The sequence below is a fragment of the Cygnus atratus genome, chromosome 1 (assembly GCF_013377495.2).
Source record: "Cygnus atratus isolate AKBS03 ecotype Queensland, Australia chromosome 1, CAtr_DNAZoo_HiC_assembly, whole genome shotgun sequence".
NCBI classification, from domain to species: Eukaryota; Metazoa; Chordata; class Aves; order Anseriformes; family Anatidae; genus Cygnus; species Cygnus atratus.
In genome coordinates, this window is record NC_066362.1 from 205,944,885 (window position 1) to 205,965,759 (window position 20,875).

The following is a 20,875-nucleotide window of genomic DNA, read 5'->3' on the forward strand; positions in this document are numbered from 1 at the left end:
GAGTAAAGCCAAGGCAGAAAGATTATGCAACTTGCCCAAAGTCAAATGAATGAATCAATGTTATAAAAAGAATCAAGTCCAACTCCCAGTCTCGGATCTAATTGTATTTTTGCTTTGACAAATATCTCAGAAATAGATTTCAATTTCTGGACCCAAGAAAATAATTAAAGCGCAGATTAACTTTTTTTTTGCAGTCGATACAGTTGAACAGCTCTTGGATCTTCAGGAAACTGGCGTCTTCAAGTTGCCAACCAAGTTACTTTTCAAGATATTTACGTACCTTTAAGTGTCTAAAGATAAAACATGTATTCCTAAAGCATAGTCTGCAATACCTGAGTCAAACAAGAATAATGACAGAACCATATTCTTCAAGTATTTTTAGCTGAAAACATTAAGACATCCTTTACTATCTATCTGTTTTTGTGTTTAATGCACAATCCACTAAATCCATAAAGCACTTATGCCTTAATGACAGCTCCCCACATACATTTGCGACAGAATTCAGCCCTGCTTTCTTGAGGTGTGGGGTTAGACCTCATCAATCAGCAATATGAGCGAAGATTAACTCCAACTACCTGATTCCTGCTTGATCTGAATGGTGGGCTTGATGCCAGGTGGCAACTGAGATTGCTGTGGCTGCTGTTGAGCTACAGAAGACTGTGCCAGCTGCTGCTGCTGCTGTTGCTGCTGCTGCTGTTGTTGTTGTTGCTGCTGCTGCTGCTGCTGTTGCTGCTGAGCCTGCTGTATTTGGTGCAGCTGCTGTTTGGGAGACTGCTGATGCTGTTTGGGAAACTGTGCTAAGATCTGTGTTGGATTCCCAACCAAACCTTTTGGGGAAGGTAGTCTGGTAGAGGCAACTTTAATCGCCGATGTAGACACACCTGTAAAAGAGCAAATGGTTTAAGATTGAATAATGTGATATAAAGTTACAATTTCCTGTATACTTTTGCATTTAAAACTGCCTTTACTACTGAAAGATGCAAATAAATATATACATGGGTTAAAAAAAGCTCCTACTTGTATCAGAAATGCTCAAGGGAGCTTTATGCAGATTTTCAGCGTGACAGTAAAACATGTTACGGCACCTAATGCAAAGACTCAACAGTCTTAGTATCCCCTTCCTGCACTTTTATCAGTACACTTTTTGTAGTACAAGTAACTCCACTAATCTTTGCAAAGCCAGACTTTAATCTTCAATATAGCAAAATATTTATAGTGAAAAAAAATCAAGACTGCAACAAGCTAGGGAATTAGGGATGACAAATGTCAAATCTATCAATATAAGGGAGCATCCATTAGTGAACACGTCACCATACAAGAATGAATCAAGTAATGGCATGTAATTTAGAAAATTGTGGAACACATTTTTTCTGCTGGTAGGGTAAACAATCTTACAAGTAATAAAGAAAAGCAATAGGATACAAAAACAAGACTCCCAAATACATAAATACTTAGGTCTTGCACTGTTGTCACAATATTTCCAATAAATTTTGTCTTTATCTAAGCTGCACCAAAAAAGACAAAGTCCATGTCTTATACTGGCAAGGGCTTGGTTAAAAACTGTCTAAGTGGAACATTGAAAGAAAATCTTTTACTTCTCCTCTATATTTATAGATGGCAGTGATAGTGCTAACAGTCATAATAAGCTACAATTTTGGCAATCTAAATAAGCAGCCTTCTTCTCACTACATCACCTAAGACAGATTCTCAATTTTCTTGGCTAGCTGTTTTCATTCACAAATTTCACTTGCTTCACAAGGGAATGATTATTCGTTTGTCACAATGGTCCATCAGTATTTTCTGTAATGACATTGAATCTTTAACTGCATAGGTTACTTTAGAACTGCAGCTGTCTCTTCCAAGATCAAATCCAACTAAAAATCCACAGTTCATATTATTTGAAGTTCTACTGTAAGCTTTTGTGCTCTGTAAACTGATGGTCTACCTTTGGGACCTAATAAATAAAAGTAATAGGGAATGCAGAATACCTCCTGAGCCTTGATTTAGCTGCCCAGCTTTTTGTGGAATGGAACAAGAACGGAAAATAAGGACCAGGAAAAATTGGTGTGTAACATTTGTCATTTTCAGCCACAGTAAGTGCTGGTCACTGAGGTCCTTTCATTCTTCCACAGCTTCCCAGCCAAACAGTTTGCTAGTGCCTGTACAGTTGAATCAGTCAAGCTAGCACATAGATGGAACTAGGAATCAGAAAACCAGGAATTTTAAATTCCGGCCCACTCAGGTATTAATTTTAAGGACCTGAAATTTAAGATGCTGAGAAAATACACAGATAAAAAAGCGTAAGAACTTCTCTACATTTCAGAATTGTCATCTGGATTGGTTACCACAAGAAGCATTCTGAAGACTGGGCACGTCAAACATAAATTTCAGTTAGTTGGTGTTAATATTGCATATGTATAGAAATTAGGTATTAAAGGAAGCGATTACCTACAAATGATATTGGAAATACCCATTCTTTGTCCATCAGATAGAGTTCTCAAAAGCCACTTTTTTGTTTGTTTTTTATGTTTTAATGCCACAAGAAATTTACTTTTTTTCAAACTAAATAAAAAGCTGTGCCACACGATCTCACCAGATTCTCTTTAAGAACTGGATTTGCACATCGGTTGTTGAAGAGGGAAAGAGCCGTGCCCAACAAGACCTTTTGTGGAGTATTTTGGATTAGTTTCCTCAGACTTCTTTCACGTCTCCTGTTCTTTACTCAGCACGTGTGAACACAAAGCACATCTCTACGCTGCTCTCAAAGTCTAACTCAGCAGTGAAAGAGCTTTTACACACACAGAGTTACCGCCATACCTTGTGCTACTGTTGACATAACGACAGATGGCGTTGATGATACTACAGCAGTCACTGCAATAGTACTTGCAGTACAGGAGGGAGTGGAACAGCTACTGCTGCTGCTGCTACTGACCAAAGAGGACTGAGAAGCAGTTATAACCACCGGTTGCTTCTGAGTAGTCGAGGCAATGACTGACGTCGGGACAAGTTTCGTAACCGCTGCATAGTTGTGGGACTTGGACAGGATGTTGGGTACAAAAGTTGAGCTTGGAGAGGTGGTTACTATTATCACCTGAAAGGAGAAAAAAACAACAACAAGAAATTCATTTGTTCTTTGCACTTGTTTCAAAGCATAGAACTGCAGCAACATATTGGTGTATGAATGTTTAGTCTTACGGATATGTGTTTTTCAAGACCATTTGAGACTGGCAAACACATTTGCTGGCAATAAAAAATTCCCTTGGTTTCAAAAAACGCTAATAAATATTTCCATAAAGTTACAAGTCTTTTTTAAAAAAATAACAATTGCTATTAATTAAAGTAGAATTATCTTACGTTCGAAGACAGACAGACAGAAATGAACTGCTTGGATTCATTTAACTGGGCCAGGTAGTCTGAAGCCCATTTTGAAAACAAAACCAACAACAACAAGCAGGGATTTCAAGCAAGTTTTAAACACCATTCTCCCAAACCTTGCACTTATATCAAGAAATGGCAATGAAGAGAATAAAGAGATGTCTTTTTCTCTTTAACAAACAGTTGCTGAGAGTCAGTAATGGGAAATATTTTGGATCCATAATGCTGTAAACAACAATATTTCATCAGTGAAAAGCCTGGTTTAGGTTCAGAAACAATTTCTGCTTTAATTAGTGCTCTAAGTAACAGAAATTCTTTCGTATCTGTCTGAGAAACATTTGTCTGAAGACAATAAACATTACTGCTAGTGCGAGTTACAATTCCAACCCCATGAATCTGATCTGACATTGAAATACATAGAATCCATTATAACATTGGAACAAGTCTGCTCTTACGCAACTGACCTAGAAAGCTAACCATTTCCTACATTTTTAATACAGGGACTGCTTATGTAAGGAGGTTTGCTTTATTCTGTTTACACGTACCTCCTTGTACTTACAAACACAGTTAAGATAGAAAGACACTGGACAGAAATGCAACACGTTCAGTTTACCACGCAAAAACTCCAAGAAATGGTTTGAATAACGCAGTTATCCCAATAAAAGTGTCATTTAGTAAAATCCTAGAACTTCAAAACCTATTCATGATTCCACATAACAAAATCAAATAGAAAAAAAGGTTACATAAGGAAGAAAGAAAAGCTTGGTCAGCTCAAATTGAAAATCTTACACTACTACCTGAACTACTACCTGGACTACTGAAACGCTGCCTGACACAGAAAAAGAAATAATGTGATAATGGGACCAGAAATAGACTTAAGTGATAAACCAAACAGGAAGAGATTAAGAGTTTAAATTTTGTTTAAAAAAAATTAAATAAAAAAAAAAAAGATAACCACATGGATGGAATAAAAGCAGCAAATTTCACCCCCATGGTTGCCTCTGGCTTCCCTTTCTCCCTGCTGTGCCTAGTTTTATGGCCCCTGCTACTTAGCTAAGCCTTTCACATCTCAGTCTGAGGAAAACCAAAACTTTATTACCTCCATGAGTAACAGCAGGCTGACCACACCTCACCACTGCCTGAAGGACAAGGCTTCCATATCTGCTGCTCTACCACTTTATTGCTTTCTCCTGGAAGAACGTTTCTGCTGTGTCACTCTACTTTTTGCCTTCTGCCTAACCTTGATTTAATCAAAACGCTTCCGAAATTGCTCTTAGGCTATGGCCAAACACACAAGCTGAGCACTGCACAGCTGCAATCTGGCACTAATCCTGCAGGTGAAAAGATCCTATGATGTGCCTCTGGAGTTTCATTCTGTTTCTTAAATGGTCCTTTAACACTAGAAATACTTCCCAAGTTCTTGAATTTTAGGGCCAGCTCCATTCCACCTAGGATAAGTGATGGAGGAATACAAAGGACAAGTTGCAGTTAAGGAAGGCAAGAGTTAACCTTCCTACAAAACTCTCAGTGCAACAGGACAACTTCAGCATCTCCCCGAAGTACAGACACGCAGGATGCCTCTGGGCATAATCACAGCTCCTGAACAGCTTTGTTCTTCATTCAAAGCCAGAGATAAACCACCCAGTCCGAAATTATCGCTTAATAACACTTTGTTTAATCATGCAAGGAGAAAAGCTTGTGAAGTATTATATATTCAACACTGACTGCTGTCCTGTGACTAAGAAGGTTGGGATCTGTATGTTCTGTTGCTTTCATTTTTAGAGAAGAAATAGAATAAAGATTAGTGATCTTCACGTGTGAAGCATATCCAGAAAGCAGAATTTTCTGATGAAAAATTTACAAACAGTAAAGCTCAAGTCACAACAATTACATTTTTGAAATACTATTTTCAAGTCAAAAAATTAAAAGTAGACTAGTCACCGGTACCAAAATTGCATCACATCTTTCCACATTAAAAAGACTGACTAGTGTCTTAACAGCAAGTTTCCTGTTCTGTTGTTGTTGATTTTAACTGTTAAATTAAAAATAAAAAAATAAATTAAAAAAAAAATCAATTCCTTACATACACTGAGGTTTGTTCCACCAGCTCTGTTTTGAGAAATATCAAAACCTAGTTTCTGGAGAAATAAACACACTACATGGCCAGAAGCTTCAATTACTAGTTTCCTTCTGAGTCCTAGACAGAGGACTTTAATTTTAGGAGAATCCAGAAATTGGAGCTGTGACATTATTAGCTGTTACAACAAATCTTCCTCCAACCTACTGAGATGTTACTGAGATGTCAAAACAATTCTGAAAGCTGCCATGCAGAAGCTAAGAATTTCATTCACATCCAAGATCTTCACTCATACCCAATTGCACTTCTTTAAAATAGTACGTTTCCAATTTGAGTCTAACAAGTCTGTCATTTAATTTGAAACTCCTAAGAGGGATCTCTCTCACCAAAATTATCCGGTGACGTATTTTACCATACCCAAACACAACGAAAGAGGGCAGTGTGACAAGTTCAGACAAGCGCTGCTGTGGCTCCCTAATGAAACAAACGATTTTCCTATCAGCAGATTAGCAAGAGTCAAATAATACTACACAAACCAAAACCTAAAACCTCCATGTCAGAACAAGCAGAGGCACAACTGCAGAAGACCCTACCAACAGTCCGTTCTCTTCCTTTTACAGCTTTAACACCCTCCACCTTTAACTACCACAATATACAACATGCATATTTAATGCAATACTACAGACATTTAAGGCAAAAAAAATCTTCTTGCACAGAAGATGAGCCTAAGAAGAGCACCAGGATAGACATGTTAAACTCTAACCTAGCTGTGTGTTTGCTGCAGTGAATACAGGACATTTTATCTGATGATGTATACTCCCTGACAAATTTCTATGCATGTCTTCTGAGACAACTTTATATTAAGGACGCTGTTAAAGCACAGTGAATCAAATGAAAACAAAGAGCTCTGAAGTGGGAAGAGGCCAGAAAGCAAGCTCTTTGTTGCACAGTACTTCAGGTAAATCCTCTCCTTGTTTTTAAAGTTTCCAAAATCAGGACATGGGAACTCTGCTAATCCAAACAGAGCCATAAAACAATTAACAAGACTAATAGAACAAATAGTGTGTGAAGGTTTGAGCTCAAGAGTCAAACTCTCACGGTTGGAAAAAAATGCTTGTTAGCAGCCAGCCTACAATCAGTCTGTCGGTATCAACGCCAAATTCATTTTTGTTCCTCTCCCAAGTTTGCCTTAATTAATAACTGCCCCAAGAATTAACTTGGTCCGAAGCATTAATCTTTTTTAAACCTCAAGGACAAAAAAACAGAGACATCTGAAGTGCATTGTAAAGCATGGGAAAACAGCCATGCCATAGATCAGGCACATAAAATCCGAGTCCAGTACAAAATTTCGCTATGGAAAACCTCTTCCACACACTCTACTCTGCATTCTCATGAAGCCTGGGCACACTGAGCTCATGAAATTGTTTTTAACCACAATAATACTGTTAATGTAGAATGAGAAACGGCACACTAGAACTCAAAGGAAAATAAAGCCCACCCCCTGTCTTTGATCAGCTCCAAGAATAAGCCTTACAGACCCCCAGAAAGTAGTCTCTAGACAAAAGGAATGACAAGGGAAAGTCCATGCCACCTCTCCTGGAATTCTACTGCTGCAAAGAATAGTTATAAATAAGGAAAATAGAAATAAGAAAGATTACCTTTGACCAATAGTTGTTACCATCTGAAGGCTGTTCAGTGGCCTATGTGATCCAGTTCTCAGTGGACTAGTGTCCATATCACAAAACCCAACACCACAAATGGTACTAACTGGCAACCTTGTTGGCAGTCTCACCAGAGAGGCCAAGAATTGAATGAGCATGGAGACTGAATCCCCTCTCATCCCTAGAAGTGGTCCCTTCAGGTCAGGGTTGAGGCACATTGGTGGGGCAGTCTGGGGGAAGCTTGCACTCCCGCTGCCTGTGCTGTACCTGTTCTGTGGATAAAAAGAGGGCTTCAGTCTCCACGGCTGTCAATCCAGGTCCCTTCACACACAGGTGAACTAAATTCATACAAGAGTTCGGTTTTCTCTTTGTTCTTTTTAAAGAGGGATTACCTTATCCCCAGCGCAATCCTTAAAAAAACAGCTAGACAGTTCACAGAAAGGAAGAGTCAAACATCACATCTTATTCATTGATAAAACCAGAATAAAGGAACATTTGGCAGCTTCCCCCACATACCTTCTGTGTTGTTGTGTTTGTTGTCTGTGTTGAGGGCTTAGTGAAGGTTATTTTCACAGGCGACATGTGCGGTGGTAAGGAGTTGGCAATGCTCTGCATTATATTACTCATCTTGGGGCTGCCACTTACAGGCACTGTGATGGTTTTAGTGACAGGAGTCACTGCCTTCGGGACTTCTTTCAGGAGAACAGGGGAAGAACTAGAAGAATTAGTTCGCCGTCTTTTGCGGGGCTTTTCATCATCATCTGAGCAGCTGACACCTGGAAGAGAAGTGCTTTGCTAAATTATATTTTCCCCATCTGCAGCTCCCAGTGCTTTCTAAAACACTTCAGACTTGCTGAGTCTTGCACACACTTTCAAGTAAGAGAAAAAGAAATATAAATTACATCTTATGGTCACAACTAACCCATAACACACCGCAGATGGTCTTAGTCCTTAATATAGGCCACACTTACAGTGCCAGGAAGCAAAGAATCAAGCCCTCAGAACGCGAGCTAGTCAGCCACTGGGTTACTGTGTTCTTTTTAAGATTAAAAGAACGCAAGAGCCAGTACATGAGTTTCATTCTGTCTCCAGAAGCTTGGCTAATGAGACTGTACACACACAGCATTTGGCATAACGTCATGCATGTTTCAGTTTAAAGCTTCACCCTACCTTGATGTTATTGATTATGTTTTACTGGACAACTGAAGTTTATCCTCCTGCAGTTTTCTCTGATTTCAACCCTTGCGTTTACTTCCATGCCATGTTTATTGTTACAGTAACCTTCTTTTCACCTCAACACAGCATCTTGAGATCTAATTTTTTTTTTTCATAGCATACAACTGTGAAGGTCAAGCCTCACTTTGTAAGCTTCTGCTTTGGTGCATTGTGTGGAGCAGTAAAACATCACCTAACATGCAATCATGGAAAACAAGACAAGTCTGGCCTCAAGGTAGTTCATTCATCCCCACAATCACCTTCTGCACATGTAGAAACAAGTCTGTTGTAACATTCAGCTGGGCAACAGACACCTCTTTAGACAGCACGATCTAGGATCTTAAACTCATATGAAACTTTCCTAAGTAGGCAAGGGGTTCATAAATTGGTATGCATTAGGGAAAGACACAGTTTAACTACCTTGAAAATCTCCTACAGTTATTAGGTAGCATTTATGTTTATCATCACCCAGGGATAAACAATTAAAAAAACATAGAACTGCAGGAAGGACTCAGTCCCCCCTATACAGAACACGACTGAAGACTTTGTTTTGTATGCCTGTGGCTTACAGACAGAAAATGCTGCCATGGTAAAAAGCAGTCCTGCTGGTAACCCAAGCAAACTTGGTTGGCAGTCAACTTCTAATTAGGGTCAGGATCTAATTACGGTCAATCTCTAATTAAAATAACTAAATATGCTGGCATTCAGAAAGTAAAAATGCAGGAATTGATGTCGACAAGAAAATGCCTAGTGGCACAGCACATGAAAAATGAAAATTTCAAAACATGGCATTCTGTATTAGTCTACGAACAGCTCATCTGCAGGTACGCTTCAGAAGATGAAGGTTGTATCATGAAACTGAACTACAGCAGAGAAGCAAAGGCTCTACTTTGAGCTTGCTTTCAGCTTCAAAAAATAGTTTTAGCACACTGTAGCAGTATGGATTAAGTGCAGATGAGTTAAAGCTCTAATCAACAGTTTCCTTTATGGGGCTAAAAAAGCCTAGATGCAATCCCCATCCACAAAGCAGAGACTCAGTTACAGGACTAAGGTGTATTCGGAAGAGGCTCCAAGTATACTGTGAGTTCACTTTGTAAACTCGTAACCACATGGCCACTGATGGCATCAAAAACCTGCAGGCGTTTCAGAATCCAAGTATCCATCTGAATCACGAATCCACACGCAGCTTGGCTGTTACTCCGGTGGGTTACAAAGAAATACTGAAGGTAAGAAGTATTTGTACTCATCCTCTCCCACAAAACAGACGAAGCAGCACATTAAGCTAGCTGAATATTTATCTTTTGTTCTTAGGTACAGCTCGTTTCATTCCTTGTTTTCACTGCTGGGGTTTTGTAAGGATGTTATTCCTGTAATTTCATGGCAGAAATTGTCCTTGAGCCAAATATTCCACAGGCACTTAGCTAAAAAGGTAACAGAGCTGGGCTGTAGCTCACACTGGGCAGGCAAGGAAACAGAGGCACGGAGGGGTTAATGGCTCAGACTGTGACATGAATGAGGTCAGACAACAACCCTAACCCTAACTCAGGCCTCCTGAGTTTGCTCTTAACCAAATTGGTTAAAATGCGATTGGTAACAACACGCTCTGAAAAATGCACAATTATATTAAAAAAATAGAATAAAGCACTTCAAGTGTGTGCATGTGTGCGGGGAGGAAATCTAGGAATGGATGGAATAAAAATGAGAACCTTTCATCCCTCTATTGTGCGTCTAGACTGGTTTTATACTCATTACCATGTAATCATTCAATAGAAGTCTAAATTAAATTTTTAAGAGGTTAAGAACATTTTCCCCAGAATCTTCAAACTAAAGCCAAATGGTTAGTGCAATAAATCAGAAAAATGAAAAATCTTACTGTAATGGCTTCTGTGGGTTGATACAGCCGATACAGATGATGGTTTGCAGTTAACATTGCGTTTATGTGCAATTTGACACTTCTGGCTAGATAGAAGTTTATACAAACATGCACATACAGCACTAAGATTAATATTTATAATTTTAAATATTAACTGTCCTCAACATCAACAAAAATAGCAAATAGCACTTCTGATCAACTTCACTATTAATCTCTTTTTTTTATCATTTGCATTTTAATAGGCACCAAAATTCAAATAATGACAGGATAATGCATTTTTAATTATTAGATAAAACTATCTTGGATGAGCTGAACATATTTATGAGGACGTAATCTGCTTTTGGAACTAGCTGATTTATTAGACAAGAAATTAAAAAAAAAAAAAATCAAACAAAACAATGTGAAGAAAGACTGATTCTAAACGTTACACCCTGGGTTTCCAAACCCAGAAAATAAAAAGATATGCGAAGATGAGTATCTGATGGGATTTCATACCTAATGGGATTTTCATAATTGCCTAGGTATGCAAACTTCACTAAAATCCGATCCCAAATAAATCACAAAATGACTTGACTTATAAATATTGTAATTAGCTCAAACACAACGCAGAAATCTCTGTATTCTCTCAAGCTTCTAGCTGCATACAGTATGCAAAGAGCCAAATCCTTAACCAGCACAAGGCTGGATTTGACCACCTGGGGTGATTCAATACCTGAATCTCTAATTAAAATAAGGGCACGCATATTTTCCAAACTACTGCGTTCTGAAAAAGTCTAGGTCAACTGTGAAAGGGGGAAGGAGGGACCTTAGCTAACTCAACTAAGTGACCACCATGCATTACTTAAGCAGGAGAGGGAAGAAGGGAGTCCTCTGAAGAACAACATGCAGTATCACCTTGGAGACATCTGACCAAACTGGATTAGAAATCCACTGAAATATAGCAATGCCTATATTTCACCTTCAAAACACTTTCCAGTCTTGCTGTCCTTGCCATTACTGCTCCCTGCAGCATTTTAGTCAGTGGATTTATCCTGAACACAATTTCTCTGGGAAAGGGAACCGATTTATTCAGTCTTTAGACTGAACTAAGGCATAAAGGCATTAAATGACTTGCCCGAAGCCAGAGTGTCTAACTCGCTCCATGCTTCAGCCACAAGGTTGTCCTTTTCTTTCCCTTTTGTTAATCAGTTACTAGCATCACTTACTTTTGACGTAAAGAGTACTTCCACTTGGCAAGGCGACTACATTGGAGGCTGGACTGGCGGGTCTGGGGGACTTCACTGTTGCTACACTGCCACTTGGAACAGGGGTAGATGTTGGGGTTGAAGTGGTACTTGTGTAGGAATAGCAAACCAACACTGAAGAGGAGAAAAGACACCTTCCATATAACTGAAGCGCAGGATCCTGTAATTCTATCACTAGCTTAGCAACTGAAACGGAAGCCAAAGACTTACTGGGTCATTATCCACATCTCTGCCTCTGCAATCCTGTTACTGTTGAAAAATCCCGGGTTTGACCTAAGCATGGCCATGGAATTAACTGCCTTCGGAGGTAGAAATCTAACCTCCTCTCCTCCCATGCCCAGAAATTTGTGCTGCCAATTCTATGGTATGTTTTCTTCTTTTTCTTTACCATAATCAGATGTTTTACATTCCAGCTTGATTTATTTTAAATTTTAGTATTAATTCAATATTTGATCTTTGCTTTTCTATAAATGACCTACAATCTAGACTGTTAACTGATAGAAAATAGTTTGTGCCTCTTCTTCAACTGATGTACCATTAAGGAACCAAAACACCCCTTCAATAATGAACAAGTAATGGTTTTGGTAATCAGCTTAAAAAAAAAAGTTGCTTACATGTAATAGTACAGTGGTCCAACAGTTCTCAGAAAAACAGAAAAAAGCAGCCTATTTCAAGAAGTGTTACACATTCTCTAGTTGCTTTCAAGCCCATCCAGCCAAGTCAGATGGAATGCGTACTAACATTATTTAAAAGGCATGGGGAAAAGCGGAAATCAATCTTTTAACTCGGTCCATTAAAAAAAAATCAACAAAGTTTTCTTGACTTTCACCAAGACCTACAGAGATCTGTACCCACTGTCTTATGACAAAATGTTCTGAACCATTTTTCACCACTTACAGAACTTTACAGAACCTTAAACCATTAATATAAGGTTTTATGGTTTACAGAGCTTAACAAGTTAACCAGTGAATTTCCTCCCCAGTTTGTGGCATTTTTTTAAATTCCAGTAGTGTGCATACCAGGAACTAACACAAAGCTGTCAGATTTACACTGCAGATGCTACAAAGGTATATTTAAAAGAAAAAAAAATCATTTCTACAAATATTGTGCAATAAAAAAGATTCATGTTTTTCTTCAATATCTAACACTAAAAAAAAAAAAATCTACACTGTGACATTATTTTTATATTCCCATAGTTTGTGGCAGAATCTCGGCATTCTCTCACCTTCTTTGTTTCCAGTTTCTGCAGGAACTGGAAGAGATGCGTTGTGCTGAACAGCTGCATTGGCAACAGCATTGGCTGTAACAGTAAAAGCTGTTTGCGGAACGAGTCGTGGCATCAGCGGCACCAGTCGACGACCTTCTATAGACCATTCCGAAGAGCTATTTGGTCCAGACATACTAAACAGAAACGCATATTCTTTAAGTATTCTGCTGACCTTCCAAAACACTCAGTACTCTTATTTAACTTCCTTTTGCAACAGTGAAAATTTAAAAGGCTGTTGCTAAAGACATACCAGAGAAATCACCTAAAACCTTCTTCATTTCTTGAAAGCCCTTACACATTTTTCCCAATTTATGTCAAAATCCTCCCATAGCAAACCTAAGGGTTGCTGCTTCTTTTAATGTTATGTTTTACAAAGCCCTTAATGGGCCAGAGATCTGTGGACGTCACGTTCAAAAACCCCCCAACAGATTATCTACTATTCAGGTAGAATTAATATACTCTCTATTTCTGGACGACAGTAATACCTAGACATCCAATAGATTTCATAAAATTTTACGCAAACTGATCACATTACAGGAGAAAACCCGCAGCTTCTAATGCAAATCTTATTTTACCTCAGCAGAATTTTCTCAGACTTATTAATGTAGTCCCAAAGTAAAAGGACATGAAATGACTTAGGTACCTGTGCATCTTCCTCAACAGAAACCAACCTGCTGCTCTCATTTTCTCTTAACCTTAGTACTTACACACAAACTAGAATGCTTCCCCAAAGTGCTGTTCTTGTCTAGATAGAGAGGTGTTTAAGACTGTTTTACACCAGTCATTTGTTAAATCGGCAAAACTCGAATTACAGATTATTTTCCAATGCTGTTATGTCGTTCTTAAACAAACCAACCCGTTTAATGTATTAATATATTCTGAAAACCAGCTTCCCACATGAACTATTGCAAGCAAGTTGCAGCGAAATCTACCACAAATTAGTTCGTAAAATGCAGAGGATCTGCTCCGTGGTTAAATTCTGATACGCTTCAGCATTCTTCATACATATTCACATCGAATAAGCAGAGCTGCATCAGCTGAGGTAAAAATACATTTTTTTTAATCAAAAATAAGACTACAAATGTTGCACATAGCAAAGCTAGCAAAGACTGCTTTCCTAGTGAGTTAGAGAATTATTTAAATCAAATACTATATTACCAACCATCACTTACAAAGAATTTACCAGAGGAAAAATAAAGAGATGCAGCACTTTACAGTTGCACCTTGTCTGGATTATAATATCTCATCCGTTTGAAGTTCGATACATCAGGACAAACTGTACGCTTGTTCTGTAAAATGCTAAAAACAGAACTGCTACTTAAAAAGGATACTTGATTCAAGAAAATAATCCAGATTTGACAATTAAATACTTATTTTTTTTATTATTTGTTCTCTTTTGCTAAAGAAGTTGGTGGGATTTTTGTTTGGTAAACAGCAAATTGTAACTCTTTAACCATAAGCATTAAGACACTAAAATGTTAAGTGTCCTTCTGCAGCACTAAAGAGGCATGCTGATTTTGGCAAGTCTCGGTTCTGACAACTGCTAACTCCAAGCAGCCTGCTACTTGCCCAATTTCCTTGTTTTCCTCCCCATAACACCTAAGCTACAGGAGTCAAATTCAAAATCGATGGTTACAACACAGAAGAAAATAAGGCAAAACAAACACTCTTAAAATCCCTTGCTTTTCAAGCACGCTTCTTAAAGGTAAGGCTATTAACTACCTATAGAGACATGCAAGCTCTTGCCCCCCTTGCTCCTCTCTACCTCTCAAAATCACATGAAGCTTGAGAAAGCAAACGCAAGGAGGAACCAGCCCAGCTGATGCTAGCACAGCAGCTGCATCAAGCCAGGAGCAGTGGACACTGATGTCATCAGACAGCTTGCTGCAGGGTGTTGGTTTTTTTTCTCCACTCTGACCATTTTTCCCCCTCTATGCTGATAAGACTGTTTTCCACTGCTCTCTCCCACCTCTTCCCCTCCCTTTGTCTTTCTACAGTTAAGTCTCCTTTAACATAATGTTTTCAAATGGATATAAATAAAATCAAATCTAAAAAATAAGTATAAAACAAAGATGAAATTTGTACACAAGAAACTGTTCATGCTATTTGTTTTCACTCCGTTCTCTATTCTGTTTCTTCTGGTTTATTTCACAGAAAGCTCCTCATGACAAAGGACTGTCTCCTAAATTTTGCTTGTGCAGCAAATTAGAAGCCTTGAGATCCAAAATGCAAGAGTACTAAATAATCCTTTCCAGCACCCTGATCTCAATCAGGTACAGTAATTCCTTTGGCCATATACTGTTCTAACTACTGTTCTTTAAACTACTGTCAATTTTGAAAGTTCTATCATTCAGCTAATGGCATAATGGGTACCTTTGGAAATCGTGTAGAAAATAACCTAGAACTTACTTGTGTGCAATAGTCGTTAATCGTTCATCATTTACTGCTCTCCGAACTTCAGCACGATGTCTCTCCGTTGAGATACTGTTAAAAAAAAAAAGCCAATATATTTTAGTCAGAGGGAGACATGAACATTTATCTAAAACTTCCAGCTAAAATGAAACTTATGAATAATCCAGTCAGGGAGACGAAAGGGAACAGGCAGTTACATTTACGAGACTGTCACTTAATTTTTGCTATCACAGTGAGAAAGAATGAATGCATTATTGTCCAAAAAGTATTACTGAAGAATGAAGAGAACATTACCATTCACTGGGTACCGCTGCAAAACAGTGCAATAGATTTAAAGTACACGGTAGAAAAAATTGCACCAAACATGCAGCGTTATTCCTTGCTGCAACCTGGGCCTGAAGATCTTCAAATCTTACCTGGAATAAAATCCAAGCCAGCACGCACTCACGAGCTAGCTGCGATGCTTCTAATGCTAGATCTCCCCAAAAACATTGACAAAACAGTAAATCTTCAACTGGAGAGGAACAGTTGTTTTCCTTACTCACAGCCAAACTGGAATCAAAGCTCCACAAGATGGAGAATTACTTCTCTAAATTAAGATTTGCTTTAGGATGCGAGTGATAAAAAAGCACGTAATACCTTCAAAGAGAACAGGTTGCTTGTTCTTATTTTAAAAAGGTCAGGATTACCTAAGCACTTTTGAGAGCTCTCCAAGAAGATCCTTCTTCTCTTTCGTAAGGTCTCCTTGTGCACGTAAGGCACTGATGACACCTGCATATGCCTCCAGTTCTGAGGAATTAGAGCAAATGGTATTTCTATTTAATGCTCGCAGCAAAGGAAAAGCATTATTTTCAGTATTACTGACGGTATTCCATTAATTTTCAAAGTCATTAAAAGGAACATGTCCTTCAATTATTTAGTGCTTTTCAAAAGAGATTGATGGTTTAGAACTCTCTCAGTCAATTACTCCACAGCGGACAGCTTTTCTACGAAACAATTGTATCATCACAGAGGATTATCTGGTTTATACACCCAACCGAACATTTCGAGCTCTGAGCTGGCAGTTCAAGTCAGAAACCTTGAAGAAACAGTCCCCAAACCCGGACAGTACTTTAGAATTCTCTAGAAACAATAGAAGAAGAAACTTAATGAATTAACTTTTAATAATAAGTTTAATGGAAGTGCCTGGCTTGCAGAAGAAATACACTATGAGAAGAGCAAATGAATTTTTCCTAACACTGCTCCTTCATTAGCATGAAGGACATACACTCTGCTTTGTTAAATATGCTCACCATTATCTTTTATGCCCATTTATCTGATATGTACAACAGCTTGAATCTGAAAACAACGCACTGCGACTGAATTAAACCTGTCCAGTGCATGAAAGAAACGAGCAGCTACTCTTAAACACAGAAGCATTGTGAGGATCAGCAGGCAAAAACGCAATTCTGATGGAACAAATCGATTACACCAGGTGATTCACGGAAATATTCCGTCAGTGTTTTCAAAAATTAATAGTTCTGAAGCCTACTGGAATTTCTGGATTTTGTCCTGTTAAGAAGGGTGAAAACACACCTTGTGCACGTAATGCTGGAGTCTGCCAGATTCCCAAAGAATGACTTGCTGTTCTAAGCTTAGCGTTAACGTTTTAAGAAAATGTTCCTGGGAACCATGCTGTGAACCAGCAGGACAAATTCTTTCACTACGTGACTTTTACTAGACGACTTTCATTCAGCACCCCGTTTCTGCAGCCAACCGACCTAACCCCACAACAGAACCCAGTTAACCAAAAACACAAAAACAAAGGGGCAGGCCACAAGAGCCCAAAAACACATCGGAACTTTCCTGCCAAATAAAGAAGAGGATGCTGCTCTGAAAAGCTTTCAGATTAGGATTCCAAAGAGCTCGTTTACAAATCAAATTGAGGAACTGCGTTGAAAAGAAGCCCTGCTCTCCTGTCCTGATTAAGCAGACAGAACCCAAAGCAGAGTCGCTTTGGCTAACTACGCAGCCTGCACAGGGATGCTGAGTGACCTAGAGAAGCATTTACAGCTTCGGTTATAAAACATTTGCTAATTAATGCAACGGTTATTACTAATATCAACATTTATTTAGACAACCACGTTACAATATTTAAGATACTAATTATTTTCCTCTGTTAACAACGTAAAGTAATCCCCACATACAACCATATAATTACTTAGCAAGGACAGATTTTTTTTTCTCCTTTTTGCATTTTCAATAGAGAGGCTCTGCACAAAATCTTTCAAATGCACATTCCAGCTTTTGGGAAGTTGGTAAACTGAGTAAATTATAGAGCAGGTATAACCAGCTTCCTCACCCTTCTGTCTTATATAGGGGTCACGAACCGGTGCACTCTCTTTTCAAGATGAAACACATCAAACAGGCAGAAAAAAGCTTCAAAAATTTGCTTTTACAAATAAATACCATTATTTCAGGTGCAAAATTACGAAGTAAGGACACCACTAGGTATTGCACACCTCGGGGATGCATTTCAGCCTCACCTACACTGTGGCATTTCACTCGTGGCGGAGCACCCTGGCATTGAGGAACGGCCAACCAAACGAGATGCTGTGTGGAGCTGGCGAGGCAGGGCTCTGCATCCAGCTCTATCGATCTGCTGCACCGCTGTCAGACAGCTATTCACTCCCACAGCCCGTGCTCCTTCCCCCTCCTGTCTCCTGGCGTGTCTGGATAAACTGAGAGCTTCCCTACCCTCGAAGAGCCACGGCTGCTACAAGCTGCGATCCTCTGTTATGCTGGCAGGGCCCCCTTGTGGGGACACAGCTCATGCCAGCAAAGAAAAAAAAAAAAAAGCTTTTTATTTATTTATTTATTTTTTTTCTGTCAGCCTAGGTTATGTCATTGAAGGAGGTGTAGCTGCAGTTCTGTTTGGCTCAGCTGCACCAGCAGGGTTCTGCCAGCACACCGCCATCAGCTGGGGTGGAAGTTTGTTTGTTTTTTTTTCCACGCTTCTAGCCAGCAGATCTACGTGAACATAATTTAGTAGCACAGATCCGGTCTGAATTTTTTGGCATCCTGCACTTTCTCCTAGTTCTCGTACTCCTTGAGCCTTGCTTAAGACGCAGAGCTGTCACCTTAACGGACGTACAGCTTAGTTTTTGGTATCGTGCACAACATCTGTGCCAATGTCTGTTTCAACAGAATGCGAATCCCAGATTCCCAAGAAAAGAAATAAAGGGTAATCAAGAAAAAATAACTTCTCCTTTCTCAGAAAATAAACTCAATGGCTTCAGGACGTGTGAGAACCTTTGCACAGCGCAGGAGTACAGCACACAATCTTTTAACTTCCAAGTAAAATACAAACAAGAAGCTAAGTGACTCAACTGTCACAGGAAGTTTGTGGCAGTCTCGGCTTTCTTCCTGACATCATCTCCTATATTATGCTCCTCAGAAGGCAGTCTTCCCTTCTAATCCCATGCATCATTTAACTGGGGAAAAAAACTAACTAAATCCAAAAATCCAGTTCCTTAAGAATGCAAAAAGCACATTGCTGGGTCAAATCACTGATCTAACAAAAGATCTCCTCCCCTGTGACACCCAAAGGTGTGCGCGCATTGGAAACAGCAAATATTTTTATTAGTTTCCAAAATACAGCGGTATATCTCCTTGTACACGTTTATTTACAAGGATGAAGCATGAAAAACCTCACAATATATTTATTTACCTGTTGGGCAAGGTACTCAGATGTTGAGCTAGATTTGAAACAATGCCAAAAGCTCCTGCTGTTTATGACAGTGAAGTGATAACATTGTTTTCACGTTTCCCTGACAATCCATGTACCTGAAGGCTGAAAAATCACAACTTATCACACAGGTTGTTGGGTTCTTGTTTCAGGTCTTTACACCAGAACCTTTGCTACTTGAAGTCAACCTCTCTATATCAACCAAACTCGGATTCCATGATTTTGGGGTACAAATAGGTGTCTTATAAAGAATTGAAGAGCAAATGAAGACCTCCTCTCACACGTTAATAGTCATGAAAAATACAGCACTGCAACATCAATGCAGAGATGGACCAGGACGTCCATGAGAGATTCAACCAAACCAAACTAATTCCATTCTATTGCTTTTGCTCAGGCAGAGCATCTGCCAACCATCATCTTAAGCCCGGGCTGTCAAACCAATGACACATGCAAAATGCAGGAAATGACTTGTAAGTTGCCTGTAGACGTATTAAAGTATTTCACGAAAGCAGCGGGCAAGCAAATCTGGAAAGGGCAAACATACAGACCCACAGACTGTATCTTACTGTACCCAGTTTGCGAAGGATCCTCTTGCATTCATCTCTGCTAAGATCCAGAAGAGTTGGCCACACCACAGGCATCTTTCCCTCGCCTCTGTGCTCCCCCAGAGCTCAGCCTCGCTGAAAAGGAATACAAATGCAGTAAACGTGAATCCACCATTTATCGATTTCCCAAGCTGATTAATGCAAACTCTCCTGCCTGCTCACAACTCCACCAACACATTCGCTGCCATTCCGGCTCCAGCTTTTGTGCTGGCATGTGTTACCGTGCAGGAATCCAGCAGCTCCGCAAGGGCACGGGCTTCTTATCCTCCCTTCCTCAGATCCACCAGCCAAGCCTTTCTCCCGAGTTTCCCATCTCCTGCTCGAGCCCTTTTTCACGCTGAAACGCTCCCCGAATCGATGCTCCAGTCTCCTCCCTCCCTTTATGCACAGGGCACCTATTATAGAAACTCTTCCAGCTAACCGCACGCCCCCCCCCCCCCCCCGCCTTTTCCCCTCGGGAAACACATTTAGCACGAGCCTCTCCTATGCCAGAGAAGCAAAAACACCGTGAAATTCTCCTCCCGCCGACGCCAGCCCCCCCAAAAACGGGAACACCCCCTTTCCCCACGGCATGGCAGCGAGGTTTTAGGGGGCACAGGGAAGGAAAGGGGGGCGCATCTCCCCGTTATAACGGTGAAAAGAAACGGGAAAAAAAGGACCGGAGGGGAGCGGGGGGGAGCCGCTCGCTGCCTGCCAGCACGGCGGGAGGCGGGCACCGGGAACAAAAGCCCCGGCTCCACCGCAGCTCCCAACGCCTGGCTGGCTCCCCTCAGGGGGCAGCCGCCACCGGGGACCCCCCGCCCGCCTTTCCCCGGTACCGGGGCTCACGGAGGAGGACCGGAGGGGATGGAAAAGGGGCTGGGGGAGGTGAGGGCTGAGCCCTGAGGGCCCCCTCAGGGAGCAACCAGCGGCCTGGGAACGCGGCGCTGCCGCCGGGCCGGGCCCTGAGGTGAGGCGGCGGAGGGAACCGGTAGCCCCGGGCACCGGGGAGCTGCCCCGGAGCCCCGGCGAGCAGGACCCACCTGCCCGGCCGTGCCCGGCACATCGAAGGTGACTCCTCGGCGGCAGGGCCCAGCCTCGGCCTCCTCCTCCCTTCCCCACCCCCCTCCCTCCGCCCCCTCCCGATGCCGCGCTCCGGTTTGTTTGGCGGCGGCGGCGGCGGCAGCGCTTCCACCGGGCCAAGATGGCGGCGCGCCGCACTACCCATGCGCCGCCGCCGCGGGGCACGCTGGGAGTTGTAGTCCTCGCCCCCCTGTCCCTCTACCGGTTGAGATGGGAGAACCGGGTGCCAAGATGGAGACAGGGTGTCCGCGCGCGTGCGCAGCGCCGCAGGGTGTTCATGGGAGTTGTAGGCTTCCCCCCCCCCGCAGTTGTGGACACGGTGCTGGCCGTCCCGCCATTGCCCGGCGGCTGCGTACG

At 40.9% G+C, this 20,875-nt stretch overlaps 1 protein-coding gene across 8 annotated transcripts in view; it reads right to left on the reverse strand.

Annotated features, from left to right (window-relative positions):
- EMSY (EMSY transcriptional repressor, BRCA2 interacting) overlaps window positions 1–20,659 on the reverse strand; it is a 40,145-nt gene extending 19,486 nt beyond the window's left edge. For 3 of the 8 annotated variants that reach the window (XM_050714145.1, XM_050715140.1, XM_050714502.1), the window contains exons 1-8: window positions 20,479–20,619; window positions 19,423–19,531; window positions 15,814–15,913; window positions 15,122–15,196; window positions 12,671–12,846; window positions 7,630–7,889; window positions 2,818–3,091; window positions 576–881 (exon numbers count right to left, since the gene is read on the reverse strand). In XM_050714145.1, coding sequence (XP_050570102.1) covers window positions 576–881; window positions 2,818–3,091; window positions 7,630–7,889; window positions 12,671–12,846; window positions 15,122–15,196; window positions 15,814–15,913; window positions 19,423–19,492 — 1,261 coding nt within the window. In that variant the 5' untranslated portion in view covers window positions 19,493–19,531; window positions 20,479–20,619. Of the gene's footprint in view, window positions 1–575; window positions 882–2,817; window positions 3,092–7,629; window positions 7,890–11,406; window positions 11,560–12,670; window positions 12,847–15,121; window positions 15,197–15,813; window positions 15,914–19,422; window positions 19,671–20,478 lie in introns of those variants that run through there. The other 5 variants (XM_050714890.1, XM_050714718.1, XM_050714319.1 and 2 more) reach the window with 3 other exon arrangements.
- Between the last annotated feature and the right edge of the window lie 216 nt (window positions 20,660–20,875).